This window comes from Adiantum capillus-veneris, chromosome 28, assembly GCF_014529385.1.
Source record: "Adiantum capillus-veneris isolate H3 chromosome 28, ASM1452938v2, whole genome shotgun sequence".
Taxonomy (NCBI): Eukaryota; Viridiplantae; Streptophyta; class Polypodiopsida; order Polypodiales; family Pteridaceae; genus Adiantum; species Adiantum capillus-veneris.
In genome coordinates this window covers 16,071,908-16,096,346 of record NC_140958.1, presented here as the reverse complement: position 1 = coordinate 16,096,346, position 24,439 = coordinate 16,071,908, and the positions used below count along the sequence as shown (strand labels likewise).

The 24,439-nt window shown below is 39.0% G+C and overlaps 1 protein-coding gene across 1 annotated transcript; it reads left to right on the top strand.

The window, feature by feature from the left end:
- Window positions 1–19,887, top strand: LOC147420099 (cytochrome P450 71AU50-like). The gene is made up of 2 exons (XM_086504442.1): window positions 1–1,030; window positions 19,207–19,887. The coding sequence occupies exons 1-2, from the start codon at window positions 17–19 to the stop codon at window positions 19,822–19,824; spliced, it is 1,632 nt and encodes a 543-aa protein (XP_086360568.1). The 5' UTR covers window positions 1–16; the 3' UTR covers window positions 19,825–19,887.
- Window positions 19,888–24,439: the final 4,552 nt, after the last annotated feature.

Genomic DNA, 24,439 nt, shown 5'->3' with positions numbered 1-24,439 from the left:
TTATTATACGAGGCGGATGGCTGACTCTTTGTCTCTCTCTCTCTGTCTCACACACACACACACACACACACACACACACACACACACACATTGTCCGCTTGAAGGAGCTTCCTTTGTATTTGCAGTCGACAGCGTCGTCATGAAAGAAGCATGGCTACTGTCACGTGGAGGTGAAGCGGTATTGGTAGCGGCAGCGGCAGCGGCAACGCTGCTCATTGCGGTGGTGTGGCAGCTGATAAGGAGGGGCAGAGGTAGCTGTAGGCTTCCACCGGGGCCAAGAGCTTTGCCAGTGGTAGGCAACCTGCTGGAGCTGATGGGAGGCGAGCTGCCTCACAGGGCCATGGCCAAATTGAGCAAGAAGTACGGGCCCATAATGTTCTTGAAGCTAGGAGTCGTTCCCACCGTTGTGGTTTCAGACACCACCTTCGCCAAAGCTTGCCTGAGCGGTCCGAATGACAAAGTCTTCTGCAGCCGGCCATCCATGGAAGTCACGCGCCGCCTCGCTTTTGGACAATCATCAGGGATTTCTATGGCTCCGTACGGCGCCGAGTGGCGGCATGCCCGCAAGCTCTGCAGCGTTCAGCTCTTCACATCAAAGCGCGTGAGAGAGTTCGAACCTATACGCAGTGGCGAGATTATGGCACTGGTGCGCAGAATCGAGCTCCAAGTAGGGCAGCCCCTCAACCTCACTCAAGCTATCGCTAGCCTGTCGGAGGCTACAATCTGTAAGATACTTCTAGGCAAGCCAATGGCAGAGATAAGCGATGCCACCCTGGGCATCGACATGGCCATGCTAGTGCGTCGCATGATCGACCTCTTCATAGTTCCGATGTTAGGTGACTTCATTCCAGCCTTGGGCTTTTTGGATCGGAAGCTCAAAGCTAATTTGGATGAGGTTCACGCGCAATTTGACACTCTCATCTCTCAGCTCATTCATGAACGTCAGCAACGCCTTCCAAGTTCCCCCGAAGTCATTGTGGACGTCTTGCTTGAAAATCTAGAGAGAGAGCACGCCAAGACTATCATCATGGTACGCTTCTTTCTCTACATTCAAACTTTCAACGGCTAACCTTCACACCTAGAGGCAAGCCTTTTCAAAAAAATTGAAAACCTTTGCAAACCTTTCCAAAATCTCCAAAACTTTAGAGGTAAATTGATTAAATTGGAAGGTTTTTACACTAAATTTCAATAATCTTTTTTTTAATAGATTTCTCACCAACAAATTTAAAATTTAGACGTAAATCTCAAAAGTTGTAGGTGGGGTTACACTAAATCTAGGGCATTGCCTCTGTGTAGGTTTCGTTTGCCAAGGTAGTTCTCAAAGTTTGTTCGCCTTCTGCTAAGACATTAATACTGCCTGCACCGGAGTGTCCCCTTGTATAGTTGTGGCTTGGCACTTAACAATGAAGAATCTTAATTCCATGAATAAGAAGTGAGACATGCTCCAAATTGCATTTTCTTCACTCCTTGCACATAGCATATGTCTTGCCTTTTTTTTGGGGGGCAATATGATGCTTGGCAGCAATTAGGTTTACGGGATTGCATCCTACACATGTCGTAGAGCGCTTAAGGACCCTCCTCTTTGCCACTATACCAACTTTCCTTGACTTCTTATCAAGCCTCACCCATGGGTGTCCCCATTGCACGCCCCCAACCCAAAAGTATCATTATTGTCATTCCATTGTGGCAAGTGTTGTCCTATCCTCTACGTTGCCTTTACGTCCCTCTTATTAGATAGGAACGTGGAGATTTTATTGAGAGCTTGAAAGTAATAAGAAAGGTAGACTGTGGAGCACAATGGCAACCATTTTTATGGCGTGGGAAGTTTCAACGTCCATAGAAAGAAAGTGGTTTACAAGTTCAATACCTACCTTTCACTTGGTTGCAATTTGAGTCTAGAAAGATGGAGAAGCTCTCAAGTTGGGTTTCCCAGGGGATAAGGGATAAGACATCTAGGAGTTTGACCTAGTGATAAAGGCAAGGGGACTTATGTACGCTTGCCATGGTTCAACCCTTGTGACATGAGGGTGTGGGTTTGTGACCGCAATCTTGTAAAACTATCCGGTGCGAAGCATCAGATTGCTATTAGAAAAAAAAGATGTACAGGTTTCCAAAGGGTCTCTACCTTTATCAAAGATGAAACCGAAAGAAAGTGGATACCCTCAAATATCAAGCTCACCTTCTTTTGTTGGTACATGGAATGTTACGCATGGAAAATTTTATAGCCTTTGAGAACAAGGTGAGAGACACAAAGGATGAGAAGTACAGTCACAGTCACATGCCATTTTTTTTGTTGTGTTTTAAAATGAAATTGTATTTTCCATTATATGCAAGGTGAAAGGTTGACATTAACATTGTAAAACAAAAGAAAAAGAAAACGAAGTAAAATAAAAACAATATAATGAAAGAGCCTTTCAAGACTAAATTTAAATTGACATCACATGGAAATAAAAATTGTTGTTTAGCATTATTTCTATTTTACACATTAATCAACTAATTTAATTTAATTCTCACTCACAATTTGTGAGTTTTGCAAAAAAAAAAAAAAAGTTTGTCTAGGCTTTTGGATGTAGGATCTACTTTTTACAATCTTTTCAATTATACGTTGATGGGGTTTTGATGAAGCCTTCATGAATTTGAGCGGGTTGTTCACTCTGGACAAAATCAAACATTCTTATAGGCCCTTCTTGAGAGTCCAAATTTTCCCTAATGACATGCAACCTTTATCAACAAGCACGGCCAGGGCTATTGCTAGACCCAAAATCTTGGGAAATTGATGACATCACATCTACAACACAATCTTCCGAAGATTAGTCAGATATATGAGATGTTACCGTTTGGACAGTCCTTCCATCGGTATTTTTTATATACTAATAAATATATATATCATTTCAATAGACGTGAGCATCATAATCATACTCTTAACACATCTCTTGACTATTTCACACTTCTACTTTTTGTTGGAGGCACAATTTCATTTCCAAAATGTAATAAAAACTATGTTGTGACGAAATTCTATTGAATTTTGCCAACTAAAATACCCCTTTATAGGAACTCATGTGCTATATTTACACTCTTGGAGGTACACCCTTAGAGAGTGTGAATTGTAAAAAATCTTAAAAGAAGGCATGAGACTCCATCACCAAATGAGGGAGTACAAGCTGAAACTGAGAGGGCACAAACACCAATCCACCAAACCAAGAGTAAGAAGCAAAACCCATGGGCTAAATAGGGCAGCCTCGCCCCTCCTTGTGGAGTCATCAATTCAATGTTGCATAGCAAATCTACCACCTCTAGAGTCTGCCTCATCGAGCCAAGAGCACTTTGATTGGATGCCACTTCCCCCCCCCAAGAGAGGCGTAGGAGATTATACCTCTCTTGTTGGTAAGAAAAACGAGAAGGGGGGGGGGGGGGGGGGGGGGGAGATATGTCGGATATGCAAAATAGACATGGGTGGGGCTATTGGGCCTCCGTATAGTGGTGCACATAGTCCCTCGGGCCATGCCATTTTACTAGTTTGCCTCTAGTGCTTGCTCATGCGACAAGATACCTCCGCCTTGCTTCAAGACATTCAGAGCGCTCCTATTCATTGCTCCTCGCAAGCAACAGACGATTTAGGAATGCAAGCCCCCACAATCTTTTTTTTTTTTTTTTGCAGAACTCACAGGAGTGAGTGATGTTATTATATAACCATGGTTGGCAAGCCCCCACAATCCTAAACCAACATCTAAAAAATAGCTAGATAAGACAAGTGAAACTTTATTTCATGGTGGCATACAAAGTAGAGAGAGAGCTAAATCTAGAGTAATATGTTGATGCCCTTCATGTGGATTTGATAGGAACTAGAAATAATCTTTTTCTTTGGTAGCAAATCGCACAAATCCCGTATGAATAGATACGAACATCCTTATGATTGCATAGGGTCGCTTGGCTGCCTTTGAACCTATGACATGGCTCACAGAAGAACAAAGACTCAGCCAATTAAACTAGCACCTTTGTAGTCCATTGTGGAGTACAATTCCACTTCTCTTCACAATGGACTACAAATTAGAGAGACCTTACTGTACATAAGTGTTTATTGAAGAAATGTTAATGAAATATTTACCAAAACTTAAAAATATGGATGATCTTCAAAATAAATTGAGAGAGCACGTCTTATTTCAAAAGTAGACTATGATATAGATTCTCCTTTAAAGTAGACTTATTTAACTTGCAGAAGGTTTCATGATTACTTTTGTTGAAATAGTGGCATACAAACAAGAGTTAGAGAGTATAATGGATGGTTGTGTGAACCAAGCCTAAGATAGATGATGCCTTGGTGCCCAAGTTGATGCCTTGGAGCTCGTCGGGTGCATAGTTCAAGCCTATATAAACATCTGGAATTCTTCTCTTAGAGGATGGACCAAGTTGTACTCATAAGCAACTTAATATGAAAGATCTTTGGACTTCTATGTCACATATGATCTAGAAGGGCTGGAAAATACACGTCTTGCTTGAAAATCTTGAGAGAGACCACGCCTAGGCTATCATCATGGTACGCTTCTTTCTCTACATTCAAATTTTCAATGGAGAACCTTCACACCCAGAGGCAAGCCTTTCCCAAAATTTGAAAACCTTCCCAAAGCCTTTTCCAAAATTTCCAATACTTTAGAGGTAAATTGATTAAATTGGAAGGTTTTTACACTAAACTTCACTTATTTTTTTGTTAATAGATTTCTCACCAACAAAAATAAAATTTAGACGTAAATCTCAAAAGTTGTAGGTGGGGTTACACTAAATCTATGTTATTTTGGAACATTGCCTCTATGTAGTCTTTTTGGGTTCTAGAAGTTTATTCGCCTTGTGCTACGGCACTAATGGACCTGCACCTGAGTGCCCCCTTGCATAGTTGTGGCTTGGCTTTTTTTTCACTTAACGATGAAGAATCATAATTCCATGAATATTAAGTGAGACATGCTCCAAATTGCATTTTCTTCACTCCTTGCACATAGCATATGTCTTGCTTTTTTTTTTTTTTGGCCAATATGATGCTTGGGAGCAATTAGTTTTATGGGATTGCATCCACACACCCTCATATGCATGTTGTACAGCGTTTAAGGACCCTCGTCTTTGCCGCTATGCCAACTTTCTTTGACTTCTTATCAAGCCTCACCCATGGGGGTCCCCATTGCACACCCCCAACCCAAAAGTATCATTATTGTCATTCCATTGTGGCAAGTAGTTGTCTTATCCTACACGTTGGCTTTACGCCCCCTCTTATTAGATAGCAACGTGGAGATTTTATCGAGTGATTGAAAGCAATAAGAGAGATAGACTTGAAAGTAATAAGTGAGGTAGACTGTACGTGGAGGGCAATGGCAACCATTTTTATGGCATGGAAAGTTTCAACGTCCATAGAGAGAAAGTGGTCTACAAGTTTAGTACCTACCTTTCACTTGGTTGCAATTTGAGTCTATAGAGAGCGAGAAGCTCTCAAGTTGGGTTTCCCCTTTCTATCTCGTCCCTTAAAGCTCCAAGGGATAAGACGTCTAGGAGTTTGGCCTAGTGATAAAGGCAAGGGGACTTATGCACACTTGCTATGGTTCAACCCTTGTGACATGAGGGTGTGGGTGTGTGGCCGCAATCTTGTAAAACTATTTGGTACGAAGCATCAACTAGCTATTAGAACAAGTGATAAAATCACAAGGCCTGCCAAATTAAGGAAACTAATAAAAAACATGAAAGTGAAACAAAAAACTACTAGGATGGTAATCATATTGATCCATAGAGAAAGTGATTTACAGATTACATCATAAATGTTGACCGCGATGAAGGATTGAAGAGTATCAAAGTGGTGTTATGATAGGATAAACACAAACATAATGTATGGAATCATGCCAGGCCTGATAAAATTTTCTTCTTGAGATGCAATTTTTCAAGTACCCTTTCATATGCTTTGTGTAATGCAATCAATTTATATAATTTTCCATATATATCGTTAACTCAAAGATATAAACACAAAAAATGATAGGCAATTTTGAAGAGATTCTAGCGTGTCAAATGACATGAGTTTTTTTTAAAGCACATGTTTTGATAGGCAAATAGCCCTTGACAAAAAACAAGCGTCAATTTTAGGCCTTGATCTAAGGCTAGATCCCACTTTAAAATCTCTACGACTCTAAGCTTTTAAAAAAAACATAAGCATAGTGAATTGAATTAAAAAAGCATCCTTAAGCTCTACACTCTAAGCTTTACATCCCTATGCTCTACACCCCACTTTAAAAATTCTACATTTTTAAGCTCTAAGAGCGCCTTTTACAAATTAAAACTATAGATCCCTAAGTTGTAAATCCCACTTTAAAAGCTTTAAAGTTCTAAGTTAGTACGCCTTAAAACTCTAATGTCTCGGGGTGACCCTCTCCCTACCTGTGAATCCATGTAACATTTTCACTTTCTTTAATTCAAATTTTTACCTTCTAATAAAAACAAACTATAGTTCCTCATTGGACTAGCTTTAAAATCTCAAAAAAAAATCTTTAAAGATTAAAGCTCTAAATGATAAATTCCTTCCATAAAGTTTTAACCAACAAAAATGACAACTTTAGTTATTACCTAACCCTTGAAAAAAAAAAGCGTCAATTTTAAGCCTTGATCTGAGGCTAGATCCCACTTTAAAATCTCTACATCTCTAAGCTTTAAAAAAAAACATAAGCATAGTGAATTGAATTAAAAAAGCACCCTTAAACTCTACACCCTAAGCTTTAGATCCCTATGCTCTACACCCCACTTTAAAAATTCTACATTTTTAAGCTCTAGAGCGCGTTTTACAAATTAAAATTGTAGATCCCTAAGTTGTAAATCCCACTTTAAAAGCTTTAAAGTTCTAAATTAGTAAGTCCTAAAACTCTAACGTTTCGGGATGACCCTCCCCCTATCTGTGGATCCATGTAACATTTTCACTTTCTTTAATTTAAATTTTTAGCTTCTAATAAAAAAAATTTATAGTTCCTCATTGAATTAGCTTTAAAATCTCAAAAAAATAAATCTTTAAAGATTAAAGCTCTAAAGGATAAATTCCTTCGTTAAAGTTTTAACCAATAAAAATGACAACTTTAGTTATTACCTCAAGTTTCAACCGTAAATGAAATTCTCAAAATGAAAAGATGGTTAAAAGAACTTCTCTGATTTCAAAATGAAAAAGTGACTCTTGGGATTTGTGGAGCCTCTATACTTTATCCTTTAACATATAAGACTGCCAAAGTTTCATGCTTTCTAAAGCACTGGGCAACACAAAATCTTTTCTTTGATATATGAGCGTTCATTTCATTTTTCAAAACTCAAGACATGTCCATCATTAGATTTACACACTCTTCATTTCAATGAGTGCCCACTATTTTATTTCAACTAATCAACATTTTAAGTCTATCAAAAAATACTTAAAAATACAATTCAATTTTTTTCCTATTTTAGTAAGCAAAAAGAGAAGTGATCTCTATATCCTTTGCCCTTTGGCCGGGCCAAAAAAAAGATGTGTACAGGTTTTACCAAAGGGTCCCTACCTTAATCAAAGATGAACTGAGAGAAAGTGGATACCCTCATAAATATCAAGCTCACCTTCTTTTGTTGTTACATGGAATGTTTTTTTTTCCATTTGGCCATACTCACAATACAATTGTGAGTTGTATTGGCACATGGAATGTTAAATACTAAAATTTTATAGCCTTTGAAAACAAGGTGCGAGATAATGCGGGATGCGAAAATGGTCTCGATGAGTGCCTGCAGTCACATGCCATTTTTGTTGTGCTTTAAAATGAAATTGTAGTTTCCATTATATGCAGGGTGAAATAACAAGGTGAAAGGTTGACACTAACATTGTAAAAAAAAAAAAAAAAAAAAAGAAGTAAAATAAAAACAATAAAATAAAAGACCCAATAAAGACTAAATTTAAATTGACATCACATGGAAATAAAAATTGTTGTTTAGCATTGTTTCCAATTCTCACTCACAATTTGTGAGTTTTGCAATTTGTCTAGGCTTTTGGATGTAGGATCTACTTTCTACGATCTTTTCAATGGTACGTTGATGGGGTTTTGATGAAGCCTCCATAAATTTGAGCGGGTTGTTCACTCTAGACAAGGAACAAAGTCAAACATTCTTATAGGCCCCCCTTGAGAGTCCAAATTTTTCCCCGATGACATGCAACCTTTATCAACAAGCACGGAAATTGCTAGACCCAAAATCTTTCTAATATTAGTTAGATATACCGTTTGGACACTCCTTCCATTTGTATTTTTTATTACTAATAGGTATAGATATCATTACAATAGATGTGAGTATCATAATCATAATGTTAATACATCCTCTTGACTTCTACTTTTTGTTAGAGGTACTTAAACCAACACCCTTTTTCTTGAGAAAGCTTACAATTTCGTTTCCAGATTGTAATAAAAACTCTGTTGTGACGTAATTCTATGAAATTTTTCCAACTAAAATACCCCTTCTTTTAAACTCATGTGCTATATTTACATTCTTGGAGGTACACCCTTAGAGAGTGAAGAGAAGGACTGAGACTCCATCACCAAATGAGGGAGCACAAACTGATGTTGAGAGGACACAAACACCAATCCACCGATCGAGACTAAGACGCAAAACCCATGGGCTAAATAGGGTAGCCTCGCCCCTCCTTGTCGAGTCAGCAATTTCATGTTGCATAGCAAATCTATCACCTCTACAATTTTCCTCCTCGAGCCAAGAGCGCTTTGATTGGATGTCATTTCCCCCCCCAAGAGAGGGGTAGGAGAATATACCTCTCTTGTTGGTAAGAAAAACAAGAAGGGGGGGGGGGGGGGGATGTGTCGGATATGCAAAATAGACATGGGTGGGGCTATTGGGCCTCCATTCAATGGTGCACATAGTCCATCTAGCCGTGCCATTTCACCAGTCTGTCTCTAGTGCTTGCTCATGCGACAAGATACCTCCACCTTATTACAAGACATTCGGAGGGCTCTTGCTCATTGCTCCTCGCAAGCAACATACAATTTAGGAATGCAAGCCCCCACAATCTTTTTTTTCTTTTGCAGAACTCATAGGAGTGAGTGATGTTATATTAACCATGGCTGGCAAGCCCCCACAATCCTAAACCAACATCTAAAAGATAGTAGAGAAAAGACAAGTGAAACTTTATTTCATGGTGGCATACAAAGTAGAGAGTGCTCAATCTAGAGTAAGATGTTGGTGCGCTTCATGTGGATTTGATAGGAACTAGAAATAAATTTCTTTTTGGTAGCAAATTGCACACATCTTGTGCGAATCAACATGAACGTCCTTCTGAGCGCACAGGATTGCTTGGTCGCCTTTGACCCCATGACCTGGTTCACAGAAGAACAAAGACCCAACCAACCAAACTAGCTCCTTTGTAGTCCATTGTGGAGTATAATTCCACTTCTCTTCACAATGGACTACAAATTAGAGAGACCTCACTCTACATAAGTGTTTATCGAAGAAATGTTAATGAAATATTGAACTTAAAATATGGATGAACTTCAAAATAAATTGAGAGAGCACGTCTTATTTCAAAAATAGACTATGATACAAATTCTCCTTTAAAGCATTATCATCACTTATTTAATTTGCACAAGATTTCATGATTACTTTTGTTGAAATAGTGGCATACAAACAAGAGTTAGAGAGTATGAAGGATGGTTGTGTGAACCAAGCCTAAGATAGATAATGCCTTGGTGCCCAAGTCAGTGCCTTGGAGCTCAAGTCAGGTGCATGGTTTAAGCCTATATAAACATCTAGAATTCCCTTCTTTAGCTAACTAGATGAGAGGAGGGACCAAACTGTACTCATAAGCAACTTAATATGAAAGATCTTGTTTCTTTTTTCTTTGGACTTCTTTCAAGATTTTGTTCATTTTGACATCGTATTACAGACACTTTTAGGTTATCAAGGTAGAGTGAGGTGAGGTGGTGAGAGTTATCTTTATTAAGAAGGAATATTTTATACCTTCTCTCTTAAGGCAAGTGATGGTTCTCTTATTGCTCATGCATTTTGAGCCATAGCCATATCTTACCTTTTTCTCATGTCATTTTTGTAGAAACCTATCCTCCATGTCCTTTGAACCCACTTGCACAATTTGCCAGCAAGACCACCGATAGTAGCTGGGCAATCCTTGAACATGTGAAGGAGGTCCCCACTAGCTATATTGCAACCACTGTATCTATCAGGACTGATCCCTCTAGCCAAAATTTTCACTCCTGTCGATAGAGCCCCCCACAATACCTTTCATAAAAAGTACTTCATTGCCATGGGCCATTGAGGGCCCCAAATGTTATGCACTTCTACCTTCCATCTTGCCTCCAACCACTATTTTCCCCATTGCTTGTTGAGAGGAGAGAACCACTCAGTCGAGGTCATAAGAGAAAGATAAACATATTTGGTCTTCGGCTTCCCAAAGTGCCTATCCTGGGGCCATCACCAAACTTTACTCGAGCTCCAATTCACATATCGGCATACAATAGTTGTCCTGCCCTTCCAGAACTCTGATTGCTAGTAGACACTCTATCCCACGTAGATTGAATTGCATAGCTAGTTGATCAATAACTCTCCATCTCATGTCGTCGTTGTCCCAGAAGTGGGTAAGATTTCTTAGGACTTTATTGTTCATCTTTCTAGCAATGTCCCTCCAGGTAGGGTTCAATGGTATGCCACTAGATTTAGAGAGACATGGGGACTAGTGACTGATGAAGTTTTGGAACTATCTGGTTAGCTCCCCACTCCAGGTTCTTCGCTACTCTATTGCACTTCCGTACCAACTGGCCCATTATTCCTCCCAGTTTGAGGTTGGTCCACCTAGGGGCGATAAGCTTGTCATGTATCTCCAGGCCTTTTTATTGTCCACCCTAAGAAAATAATTTAGCCTTCCTAACCATGTCCCTTATCATAACAACCCATGTCTGGTCATGCTCAGAGATTTCCATAAGAAATTTGGTACATTGGGCCTCTTCATGGATAGCGGGGTTGATAATCCCGATCCCTCCTTGCTCCACCGGCCTCTTGACGACATCCCACCATGACCATTGCCAAGGCGCCGTATCTCTGGTGTTATTTTTCCATAAGCACTTTTTTATTGTTTTTAGGAACTTCTTCCAAAGGCACTTGGCTAGTTTGAGAATCCCGCTAGTGAAGGCTATGTATGGGACCATAAATGAATTGGTCACTTTCATTGATCGTGAAGGGCAACAACATATACTCCCATCTACACATCTTTCTCCTAACCTTGTCCAAGACCCATTGGAATCTTTCTCAACCCACAATAGAGTACCAAAGTGTCTAAAGACATGCCTTTTGAAATTGTCTCTCTGGTCCACATAGATGGATCGAAAGCATCATTTTCTGACAAAGAAATCAATATTGATTTTTCAATATTGCAATTTGACCCTGAGGCTAGGGAAATTGTTTGCACAATCTCTAGAGCCTTTTTAACTATCTGGAGGAACGCTTTGAGGAAGAGAAGGGAGTCATCCGCAAACAGCTTTGCAAGAAGCTCATCATTGTTAGGCATGGACATGTCTTAGGTCTCCCCTCTCGCAACACTATCTTCTAGCATTGTAACCAACGGATGAAATCCAATGGCGAATAGTAGAGAGGCAAGTGGGCAAGCTTGCTTGATCGATCTTTTGAACTCAAATGCGTCCACAATTCTGTTGTTAAATAATAGCTTAGAGTGGATTTTAGTACTGAGGATGCAAGCTAACTGACACATCCATGGCCCGAAGCCCAAAGGTTTCATGTCCTCCTCGATGAACAACCAATTCTTGCCATGATATTATTGAAGTAGATTTTCCTTTGATGAAACCATGTTGGTGAGGAGTGATAGCTTATTATATAATGGCTCAAGGAGAAGATAAACCTTGAATGCATAAACTTAACAAAGAAAAATTTCACTCATGGAAAGTGTTGATCAAGTACAAAATGATGAAGAAAGGTTATTGATCTATTATCAAAGATACAAGGAAAATCAACTCTGCAAATCTGGAAAGTATCAAAGGTGATGGACGAGAACAAGCAACTATCATGCTTCATCTTGATGAAGTTCTCATTCATTGTTTGGATGAATTAGGCACTAGCAAACCAAGTGGGACCAACTTGACAATTTGTATGGGGTTTAAGGGAAGATTTCTAAAATAGTGTTGAAGATTGGCTTCTATCTTGGGCTATAGGTAACATGATGGTTTGAGAGATTTTATATCTCACATGAAGAGCTCCAGAGCCTAGTTACCCTCAATGGGAGCTCTAGTTTCAAATGAAGGTGCCATTTCCATCAGGAATTTTCAAGTGAGCTAGTTAATGTAGCGTTAACATCCAAACTTTAGTGATTTCCTTCAACACACTTAAATATTTTATTTTATTTATAAAGGAACAGTGTCAATCAAGTTGAGACTTTGAAGCAAATAAGGATTTTTAGGATGCACTCCGCCGCTCAGTGAGCTCAATCCATGTCAGTGTATTTGTTACTGCTCAGTGAGCACAAAACATGCGACTCTGACACAGAGTTGACTTGGTTCCTAGCTGTGTGTGTACATGCAAGCGTGTGTGCATGCATGCATTTTGAATTGTGCAGGAAATCCAAGTAATGACCAATCCCTCTCTCTCTCTCTCTCTCTCTCTCTCTCTCTCTCTCTCTCTCTCTCTCTGCTTGTGCAAGTGCTAGGGCTTCAAGAGACACTGATGAAAGTAAAGAGCTTGCAACATGTGTTCGGGGGAGGAGGCTGGAATCCCTCCCCCCAACTATACATAGTATATATACAGATATGGGTTATCATGGGTCATGTTTCTTGTTGCAAGTGAAATTTGTTAAGATAATGGAGAGATAATGAATGGAATCTTTTTTTTTTTTTTTGCAAAGCTCACTCAATATAGTGAGAAAAGGTAGATTAGAACCACAAAACCATACATATCCTTGCTAACATTGAGCCAAGAAGTCCAAAACATCACATCAAGACATAAAGGTTCTCAAGACTAGCATGAATGTTTACAAAATACCTCGTGGTTGCCATGGAATACTTTAGGATTTCCACCCCCGAAGGACATCCCCCTGAAGGAAGACCATAATCATACAAGATGACACAGGGCTTTACAGGGGCCCTTTACCCATTATAGACTCAAAGGACAACAATAACACCAGTAAGCACAACATCAAGAAAAGACTTACAATTGTGGCTTGTTCAAGAAGCACCACCATAGAGGATCCCACGATCGTTCCTTGCCGCCACCAAGATCCAACCCTAGAATGGAGGGGGCCATCCAAACACGACCAAAAAATAGACCAGCAACATATGGAAGAAGTGCAGAGAGAAGCCAAACCAAGGACCAGAACTTCACCACTAGAGACCCTCCAATGGTGCTGCATGTTGTTGATGCGGAGCCAAGCCCCAGCCAAAGGACCCTTGGTGCCATAGGGCTGCCCCATGACTACCACTTAAAAGGGATTCTGCAAAAGGGAAGACGTAAATGAACTGGCCTCCCTCTTCTTTTGAATCAATGCCTTGTATGTATGCAAATGAATTTTCCATAGTTTTCTTTGTCCATAATTGCATCAAGATTTATCAACTTTCATGCATCTTGGCATTCTTTATAAAACCGCCTTTTTTGTGATCTATCTTTGTTGATACCATGGACATGCTTTATGGCAAAGCATTCTTCGGCACAAGAACAAAAATCTTTCTTGAACGCTTCCCATTTAGTTTTCAATGGTGTGTCATATTGAAGCTTTGTCACTCATAAGTTTTGCTCAACCTTTTTTATATACATAGATGCCCATTTGAAATCCCTACATAGTGATAACTTCTCTTTCCTTTGGCTGAGATTATATGCTTAGTTGCTTCTCCACATGCAAGGTCAATACATAATGTTCGATGGTCTGATTTTGGGCTCCATTGGCCAACCGTAAAACTCTTTATGCGATACATGATGGCTTCAAAGAGTAGAATATAGTCAATCACACCATCCCCATTATGTTTTCTACATGTAAATCCATTGGTTCCACTCCACAAAGATACACCATTGGAAATGAGCATACACATGCTATTACACATGTGTAAAAGTAACTTTCCATAGGGATCCGGCTCTTTCTCATCCATTGAAGTACGATCATACAAGTGAACTTCCTCCAATTCCCTTGAAATGTATGGCATATCAAATTGCTGAGTATCATGTTGCAATGTTTTTTATGCAAGCATTCATATCCCCAAAGACAACAACATCACCTTCACCTTTAAAATAAGAAATATCATCCTCTAAATAAAAAATGGCTCATCTTTATCCATGCAAGCATAAAAGGGAGAATCGTGATGAGGAATGTAGAAATCAGTTACAAAAATATGTGTTCTTTTTGGTGCCATGATTTTTAGCCAAGTTATGTTGTGCTTGTCATCTTTCACAATTGATACAAAATCTTCTAGTCCTTTCTTAACCACACATGCTACCCCTCCTTTCCCTCTTTGTTGCTTGAGATTCTTTGACTACATCAAAGGATGTACATTGTAATCCTCCAACCCGTTAATCCTTTGTGTATCATGCTCCCAAGTTTCAATAAGTAGTACAACATCGGCTTTTCTTGTTAGTTCATCAATGAGAATCTCCGCATTCCATGGGTATCCATTGCAATTTCAAAAGAATACTTTCAATTGTAAATCGATCTCCTAGGTCATGCATTCCTATTTGCTTGAGAGACTTGCATCCTCCTTGGGTACATTTTCTTCATGAGAGATGTCCTTGTTTTTCTTATTCTTCTTCTCATATACCTTGAGACACATATTTTGTTGCTTAATAGTGCAATCTTCACATAAAAAACATTTTGTATACCTTACATAGATCCAACTATTTTCAAGGATAATCTTTCGTTTGGTCTCATCCGGGATGTTGCATACAATTGGCCGTTCTCCCGAGCGAAAAGCTCCTTGCTTACCCACTCTATTTTCTCCATACACCATAACTCCTAACATGCCAAAGTGGGTTTTGAAGAAGTTCTTGCTTGCAATACACACACACCCCCCCCCCCCCCCCCCCCCCCCCCCCCCCCCAACACACACACACACACACACACACACACACAATGACCAAATCAAGTTCTTGAGAAGGCTATCATGTGTGTGTGTGTGTGTGTGTGTGTGTGAGAGAGAGAGAGAGAGAGAGAGAGAGAGAGAGAGAGAGAGAGAGAGAGAGAGGCCACAACAACGGAGTAGATGGGTAGTCAGTAGTCTTGTCAGTAAGGTGGAGAAGAAAATATATGCACAAAACCAAGCCCAACTTCATGTAGCAGAAGCTCGACCAGATTCTGGTTCTCTTGGTGCAGTTATTGTGAGGCAAGGCCTCAACATAGGTCAAGGTCATGGAAGCCAAGGAATCTTTCTTGCAAATCAACACTCTTTGATGCAAGGGTAAGCTTTAGAGAGGCAATACCAATTGGCATCTCATAGTTGATGCACCTTGCTTGCAAGTTTTGGGGTGCTTGACATGCAGGTTCAAGGGGCAACTATAGGCGGCATTGTTGGAGGCTAGAATATCTTCATGCATAAATCATGTAGAGCTGCCATAACTACAATTTGTCGCACTTGCCTATTTTCTACTATTAAGAGTACATGTCCTGCCTTGAACCTTCTCTCTCTCTCTCTCTCTCTCTCTCTCTCTCTCTCAGATTGTAGGTAAGTAGACAAGCTTTGTAGACGTAGTAGGGAGGAAGAGATAAAAGAGATTTCCGTGTTGTAAAAATGCTGCTAATTGTGTTGGTGTTAGTTACACGTACATGACATACAAGTATATTGGTAGTACAAGCGGATGGTTTTCCGCTGTGTTTGTGTCGCAAAGTTTGTGAGGTTGTTGAAGAATTAATTTTTTTCTCCTTACATTCTACTGTATAGCTTGAGATGTGATATTTTTTTGTATTTATTTAGCTCATTAAGTGCACTTATGGTGAGGCAAGGCCTCCACATAGGTCAAGGTCATGGAAGCCAAGGGATATTTCTTGCAACTCAATGCTCTTTGATGCAAGGGTATGCTTTAGGGAGGCATCACCAATTGGCATCTAATTGTTGGTGCACCTTGCTTGCAAGTTTTTGGGTGCGCTTGACATGCAGGTTCAAGGGGCACCTACATGAGGCATTGTTGGAGGGTGGAATTGCTTCATGCATAAATCATGAGAGCTGCCATAACTACAATTTGTCTATTTTCTACTATCAGGAGCACATGTCCTACCTTACAAGTTTTCTTCATTCATTCTTCTTCTTCTTCTTCTTTCTCTCTCTCTCTCTAAGATTGTAGGTAAGTAGGAAAGATTTGCACACTTACTAGGAGGAAGAGGTAAAGAGATTGCCAAGATGGTGAAAATGTTTGTAAGAGTGTTTGTGTTAGTTACACATACATCACAGACAAGTATATTGGTAGTAGAGACCAAATGGCTTCCCACTATGTTTGTGTCAGCAAAGTTTGTCAGATTGTTGAAACTTTAATCCCTTTCTCCTCACGATCCATTGTATAGCTTGAGATGAGATAGTTCTCTATATTTATTTAGCTCATTAAGTGGCATGAAGTAATTAGGGGTGAAGGGACATAGAGACGAAGAATAGAGGTGGTAAAGAGCTCTTGACACAAGTGGGGCTCTTCAAGAGTCTGCTTGCACTCATCCTTCTTATGTTACCCCTTTGCTTATATATATTTCCTGATGGAATACTTCACCTTTTAGAGAGACAAAGGTGCGTCATTCCCAAATGTGGGTCATGGCCAAGATCTGCTCTATCCCCCTTTGGTGTTAGAGCAAAAGCATAGGTTAGGTTCATCAATCAAGGTGAGGCTAGGAAGCACTAGGTTCTTTGCACAGATTCCGGACCCTCAAGTGAAGTTCACTCTCTATTATTGGAGCTTGGGAGAATGTAGTTAAGCGTGATCAAAGGTTGTTTAGTGGGAAAAGGGGGACACAAAGGGAGTAGATATTCACACCATGTTGGAAGTCTTGTGTATATGCGCATCTAAACTTATTTTATAAGGGCAGGGTGTGTGCTTGTGTGTGTGAGAGAGCGAGCGGGTTGGGGAGGGGAGGCGACTACTTCAACAAACCCTCCGTCATCTGTGTGTTAACTGTGGATATGTGTTAGTGTACTACCAGAATTAACTCAAAATGATTAGAAATGTACACATACCACAATTAAGGTTCAATAGACCGTAATGACAACAAACAATACACCCGAACACAGATAGAAGAACAGGTTTGTGCAGCATTGCATTCTTGAATAAGACAGTATGTCGAACCAAGAGCAACTACAAAAAGGTGTAGCCAGTGTTAATAATGTATCCCTTCACACTAATTCCCCTAACACAGATGTCCTTCCAGATCCGCCTATATATAATCGTAGGATTAAGGTAAGGTTCCTGCGGCCTAACATTGCTAACTATGAAAAAAACTAATTAAAGTCATATAGGCACAACTTAATTAAGAAAGTTGTTTTCACACCTTATAAATACCATGTGTGTCATGGTAAGAGTGAGCGAGACACGCTGAAGGCGGGTCGCGGGAGCTAGTCTCTCAATCCTAATGGCTCAATTTCCAATGAAAGCAGAACACAAATAAACATTGAGGCCATTAATATCGACACACATAGAATAAGAGCTTGATTTGGATAAAGCGCTTATATAAAAAAATCCTCAAAATAACATTGTACGTAGACAGAAAACATTGGAAAATCTCTCAATCTCTCTCTCTCCCTCACACACACACACACACACAAACACACACAGTCTTTCAATTATGATCCTCATGCCCAAAATCTTGAGCATCTAAAGTCATTAGTTGACTCATTATTTAGGATGTGAAATGTTTCATCCAGTATCCCTCTCTCTCTCTCTCTCTCTCTCTCTCACATACACACACACACACACACACATGTGATAGTGTATATATACTCATTTATTTATATACTTATATTTATACGTGAGTGTTTGTACTCGTGAACATGTAAGTATATAAATAAATGAGTATATATACACTATCGCATGTATGTGCGGAGGTGTGCGTGCGTGCGTGTGTGTGTGTGTGAGAGAGAGAGAGAGAGAGAGAGAATAGATGTCAATCTCTACCCTTTTGTAATTGTTATTGGGATATATGATTGAAACGTATCTGTATTTTATTAAATTGTATATAATTAAATGTATCTAAAGTTTATTTGTGAAAAACACACGCGTGCGTGCGCGTGCGCACACACACACATACTCTCTCTCGCACGCGCCCACACACACAGTCTTTCCATTATGATCCTCATCCCCAAAATCTTGAGCATCTAAAGTAATTAATTGACTCATTATTTAGCATATGAAATGTTTCATCTAGTCTCTCTCTCTCTCTCTCACACACACACACACACACACACACACACACACACACACACACACACACGATAAATGTTTGTACTCATAAACATGTGCATATAGATATAAATAAATGAATATATGTACACTAAATGAATACATATGCAGAGGGGCGTGTGTGTGTGTGTGTGTGTGTGTGTGTGTGAGAGAGAGAGAGAGAGAGAGAGAGATTGAGATTATAGATATATGTCAATACAACAAACACATCTCAATATATATGTCAATATATGTGTGTGTAATTGTTGTTGGGGTATATGACTTCATTAAATTCTATATGATTTGACACTATATATTAAACCGTGTTTGAATTTCATTAAATTCTATATGATTTAACACTATATATTAATCTCCCCCCCCCCCCCCTCCCCTCCCCTCCCTCTTCTCCTCTTCTTCCCCCTTCCCCTCCTTACATGCAAAAGGAAAAATTGCACACTACAAGGATGTCCACTAAAACTACACTTAGACACATGGAAAAATATGCAGACAGAAACATACGACACATTGAAAATCGCAAGAACACAATGGTGTGCATTCAAAGACACACATTGAAAATCGCAAGGACACACATGCATAATTGAATTTATTGATCCTTTCTTTTTCAATGGCACATAAAACAACACAATAAATTTCAATAGAATGATAATTAAGTCCTTGCACAATCACATTTGATGTCATCACGACAAACACATGCAAAGGTGGATTTGCCTTTCTACTAGAGCACACCCAACAAAAGTTTAGTCTATAAAATCATTCACTTAGTTGCATGGTTTGTGGTGATATGTGGATGAACATTTTGTGTGTGAATAGGAGCTCATGTCAGCAAGTATCGACTCATCTAGCACCACAATGGATTGGGCTATGGCAGAGCTAGTGAGGACTCCCCAAGCAATGAGTAGACTACAAATGGAGCTAGATTGTGTCACAAAGGGGGAGAGCAGAATGATAAAAGAAGAGGAGCTAAGACACTTGGTGTACTTGCAAGCAGTGTTGAAAGAGACAATGAGGCTACATCCACCAGGACCAATATTGACACCACGTATGTCCATAGAAGAATGTAAGGTTGGGGGCTACATAATCCCTAAAGGGAGTACATTGCTAACAAATATGTGGGCCATTGGGCATGACCCTAAGATCTGGGAGGATCCAGAGAAGTTCATGCCAGAGAGGTTCTTAACTGAAAAGGGTGAACTCATTGATTTTTGTGGACAACACTTTGAGCTACTACCATTTGGCACTGGGCGACGAATTTGTCCTGGATTGCCTCTAGCTATTGCCTCAATCCAATCCACGCTTGCTAACCTCGTTCATTCTTTTGAATGGATTCTTCCTCATGGCCACTATGTCAACCTAGAGGAGAAATTTGGTATAGTTTCCACGCGTGCCAAACCTCTCATGGTCATTCCGCAAATGCGTTGCAAAGAATAGCATGTAATGCATATCACCTTTGACTATTGTGAGGTTCATCTTTCTTTGTGCATACTCTGTAAAAGTAAGGGGTTTATATAGTGTTTATACTATATAAGCTTCTAAATTTAACTTTGGATAGTATGTGTGTGGTTTATATAGTGTTTATACTATATAAGCTTCTATATTTAACTTTGGATAGTACGTGTGTGGGGGTTTGCGTGCAAGTGTGTGTGTGCGTGTGTGTGTGTGTGTGTGTGTGTGTGTGTGTGTGTGTGTGTGTGTGTGTGTGTGAGAGAGAGAGAGAGAGAGAGAGAGAGAGAGAGAGAGAGAGAGAGAGAGAGAGGGTTTCCTTTATAAGCATAACTATATGCAATGTATAGAAGCTATCTAAAAACACTTTAGATTCAAAAGGCGGGTCAATATTCACTATACTTTAATGTAGTAGGTTGAAATAGGATATTGTGTACTTATTTAGTACTGTTTTTGGCAAAATCATTGGTGGGTAGAAAGTCTACCTTTAGTACAAAATAGTGCTTCATAGATCACCATGGGAAGACATTTTTAATTTTAACTATCAATGATCTACCCAGCGCTCAAAAGATTTGAACCTGGCTACATTATAAATTGGATGTATTGATTGCTCCTTGATCATTACAAAATCTCTCTCTCTCTCTCTCTCTCTCTCTCTCTCACTCTCACACACACACACACACACACACACACACACACACACACACACACACACACTCGGGAAAAACCTTCTCTATATTACATTGTTGTGTACATACTTATTTACATATTCCTACAAGGCATCAATATACCTTTGCATCTAATTTTGCATAGTTGTAGGCAAGGACATATAGTCCTCAAGAAGCCTGATCTTTAGGAGACCCCATGGCAGTGGAAATGCTTATAAAATACTGACGAGTTCTTGGCTTTCCATATAAAGGATAACATCCAAACTCTAATAGAAAACAAGAACAATTCAAGACCCTCTTCATCACAATAATCATTAACCCAAAGAGCATCCTATACTTGATGATTTTGGTCTGCAAGCACAACATATAGTATTCTGGAGAGTTTTCCACCATATTCTAACTTGATTACAATTAAAAACAAGTGTCTCATAGACTCAAGATTATTACATCTGATACAAGTCCCTTGCATTACATTTCTCTTGGGTAATAACTCTCCAATTGGTAAAGAACCAATCAAAATTCTCCACATGAATACTTTATGTTTGTAGGTACAATGTACATCCCAATTGAAAGTCACTTTCAACCACCATTGACTGATGTTATCAAAACCCCAATATTACATCTCACATGAATATGACTATCAAGCAACAACAACTGATAAAATTGTATGGTAGGAGAGGTCCACCAATTCGCAGAGGAGTTTGGTAGTTCCCAGTCCGAGAATCTCTAAGTTGATTACATGGAATTTGGATGTTGAAAACAGAAGCACAAAGCAAGGCCCATGCCACTCTGAGTCCATTCCCCAACCTAAAAAGTCTAGTGGCAACTGAAAAAAAAGGCAACCAACTTGTTGTTAGAGTCCACAATTTGTTCAATTACATTGACCCCTCTTTTAAAGTGGGTTAGGTCTTTCTTCCCCAATAATAAGGCAGGAGGCTTTTTAAACACAAAACTCCAAAAGCAAGATTCAACACCTAGAGAATTCTCTATGTATCTAGCCCTGCCAGCCCACACAAATTTTGAACATACATCTTTCCATGACTTAACAAGCACATTACTAGTTTTACCATATAACTTCAGAGGAGCAGCAGAGAAACACTTATCCTACGACAACATGTCCCAAATACCATGGAATAGACAACAACTCTATCAATCAGAAACCATAACAACCTCGACCATCATTTGTTAGAATTCAGCATATGTTTAAGGAGAGTAGCCCTTTTGGCTTGCATATGTAGCTTCAGATGCAAGATCCCCAATCCACCTAATTCAACAGGCAGAGCAACATAATCCCAAGCTAGCCATGCTTTGTTATTGGACCCCACAAAAACTTAAAGTACATTGATTTGAACCTATTCAAAGCTAAATTAGACCAGTCCAATAGGGGTAGAAAATACAATAGATATGGAACCAAAATAGATTACATAATCGTGATCCTCACATGGAAAGGCCACTCATCATAGTGCCAACTGGCAATTTTAGAGCATACTCTAGCTTCTACCCAATCAACCAACTATTTGGAGGTCACATCCACACCAATAGGATAGCCCAAATGCCTAAAGATTGTTCCTCTATATATTGTTTTCCCTCTCCAAATGAGCTTATCAAAGTTTTCTACAGACACATCTATAAGGTAGGATTTTCCCAAATTTATTTCTAGCCCTACAGAAAGTGAGTAAATATTTAGATAGTTAAAGCATTCCCCAATATTGGCATTATTAGCGTACAAAAAAGTGATTGTATCATCTGCAAATCCCAAGGCCACCACATGTTCTTGCCCTGTTTGTAGCCATTTTAAGTGTCCCCCAATAGCTTGAGCAGTGAGAAAACAAAATAGTGGGTGAGTAGCAACATCAAATAGTAATAGACTCAAGGGACAGCCCTGTCTTACTGACCTACATATCTACACAGCCTCAAAAATTCTTCCATTAATCAAGATCTTAGAGGATGCCCCCAACCCCAACAACAGGATGCATGAAGATATTCTATTCCCAAAGCCCATCTTTTTGAGAACCCTAACCATAAAATCCCATATCATAGACTCAAAGGCCTTATCAAAGTCAAGTTGCAACATAACTACCTTTTGATTATTTTTTTTACATGCCTCAATGCCCAACATCACACTCAAGATGTTATCCACCAGTTATGATCTTCCCCCTATGAATCTAGTTTGAGCTTCATGCAAGTGTTTCCTAAAAAAAGGAGATATCTTATAGCCACTACCTTGACCAATATTCTATACAGAATGCCCATCATGGTTATAGGTCTCCAATCTGAAAGGGAGACAAGAAAGGTCTTCATGGGAAACAGCTTGATGAGTCATTGTTTCAGTAGAGGATCAATGCATTGAGTTTGCCAAATATGATTTATAACTGTTAGGATCAATGGGCTCAATTTCCACCAATATTCTAGCACAAAAGTTTTAGTCAAACCACAAACACCATATGTTTTATCATCTCTAGATTTCTTCAAAGCCCATAGTAATTTATTTTCCTCAAAAGGAGCTTACCGGAATTAAATTTCTCAATGCATGGATACACCATTGATTAAAATAACTCAAAATCTTGCTACCTCTCAGGAGACTCATCAACATCCTTGTTTAAGATTGACTCATTAATGCTTACATTCTGTCATTATTGCATCTGGTTCTGATAACATTTGTCCATCTTCCTTGATAACCCTATTGATGCATTGTCTAGCATGCTTAGACTACAATTTACTAAATAACATCTTTCACCTGATGTTGTCTACGTAAAAATATAGCTCTGTATTCCGTCTCTGTATCAAGTTTCTTTGGCACTTGTCTAGCTGATCTAATCCTCTTTATGGCATCGTCAGATAAGTTTGATACATCCTGGGACATTACATTCTTGATGTATTTAGAGCTTGTGTAGATTCCAATTTTTTCTGCTTGGCTACACCCTTCCCCACTTGTTGAATACACTTCTGCATCTCTGAATAGAAATACAACCAGGCTTGCAAAGGTTGCTCAAGGCCAAACTCAAACATCAAACAATACCTTAACAATAGTTTGGTAACAAAAAGGACACTTTAGCGTTCTTTTTTCTTAATATTCAAAAAAATTCGTGTGCTTGAAAGAAAGAATCTATACAACTCCCTTTAAGAAGCATATGTACAGTAGTAAAAGAGTTCTTATAAATTATCTCCTCACATATTTGAGACTACAAGGATAACCAAATTGACCCATAATCATAGTTGTGTAAATCTACATTCAAATTTTGCAAATAATAGGCACCATAAGCGTTAAAAAAAAATCAAAAGTCCTAGGAGAAAATTTCATATTGATCCTTTATACCAATGCTATATAATTATGTAGGATTCTACTCAAAAAAACAAAATTCACATTTGTATTCAATTATGCCTAGCTATGTGGGTCAAACATGCATGTTTTATATATTGAATCATATACAAAGTAAAATACAATATATCTGTGCATTGAAATCTTGATTATGTTATATATACATGTATGATTCTAAATTCCAAGGGAGAATATAATTGAAGAGCATTGAAGAAACTAAATGAGGTAATGTTTCCTTTGTTGTAACACTATGCACGCTAAAATTTTTGACATTTTATGTGCAAGATAGTAGCTAGAAAATTCCATGTAATTCTCAAATTTTTTGACAAAACTAGTAAAGTATAGCTAACTCCTTAATAAAAAGGCATTTGGGGCATGCAAGAAAATAGCATGAATTGTTTGAAAAGAGCTTTGAAATGCTTAAAATTACCTCTTTTTTTTTGCCATACTCACAATTGTGAGTTGAGATAATTTATATTTACCCGATAAGAATACATTAGCCCTCAAGAACCACATGTGCCTTGAGGGGGCTAGAGTTCCAGCAGAGTCTTGTACCCCAAAAAACCTACTATATGAGTAGCTCCTATCCTCTTGGGTGTTCTAAACAGCTCAAAGT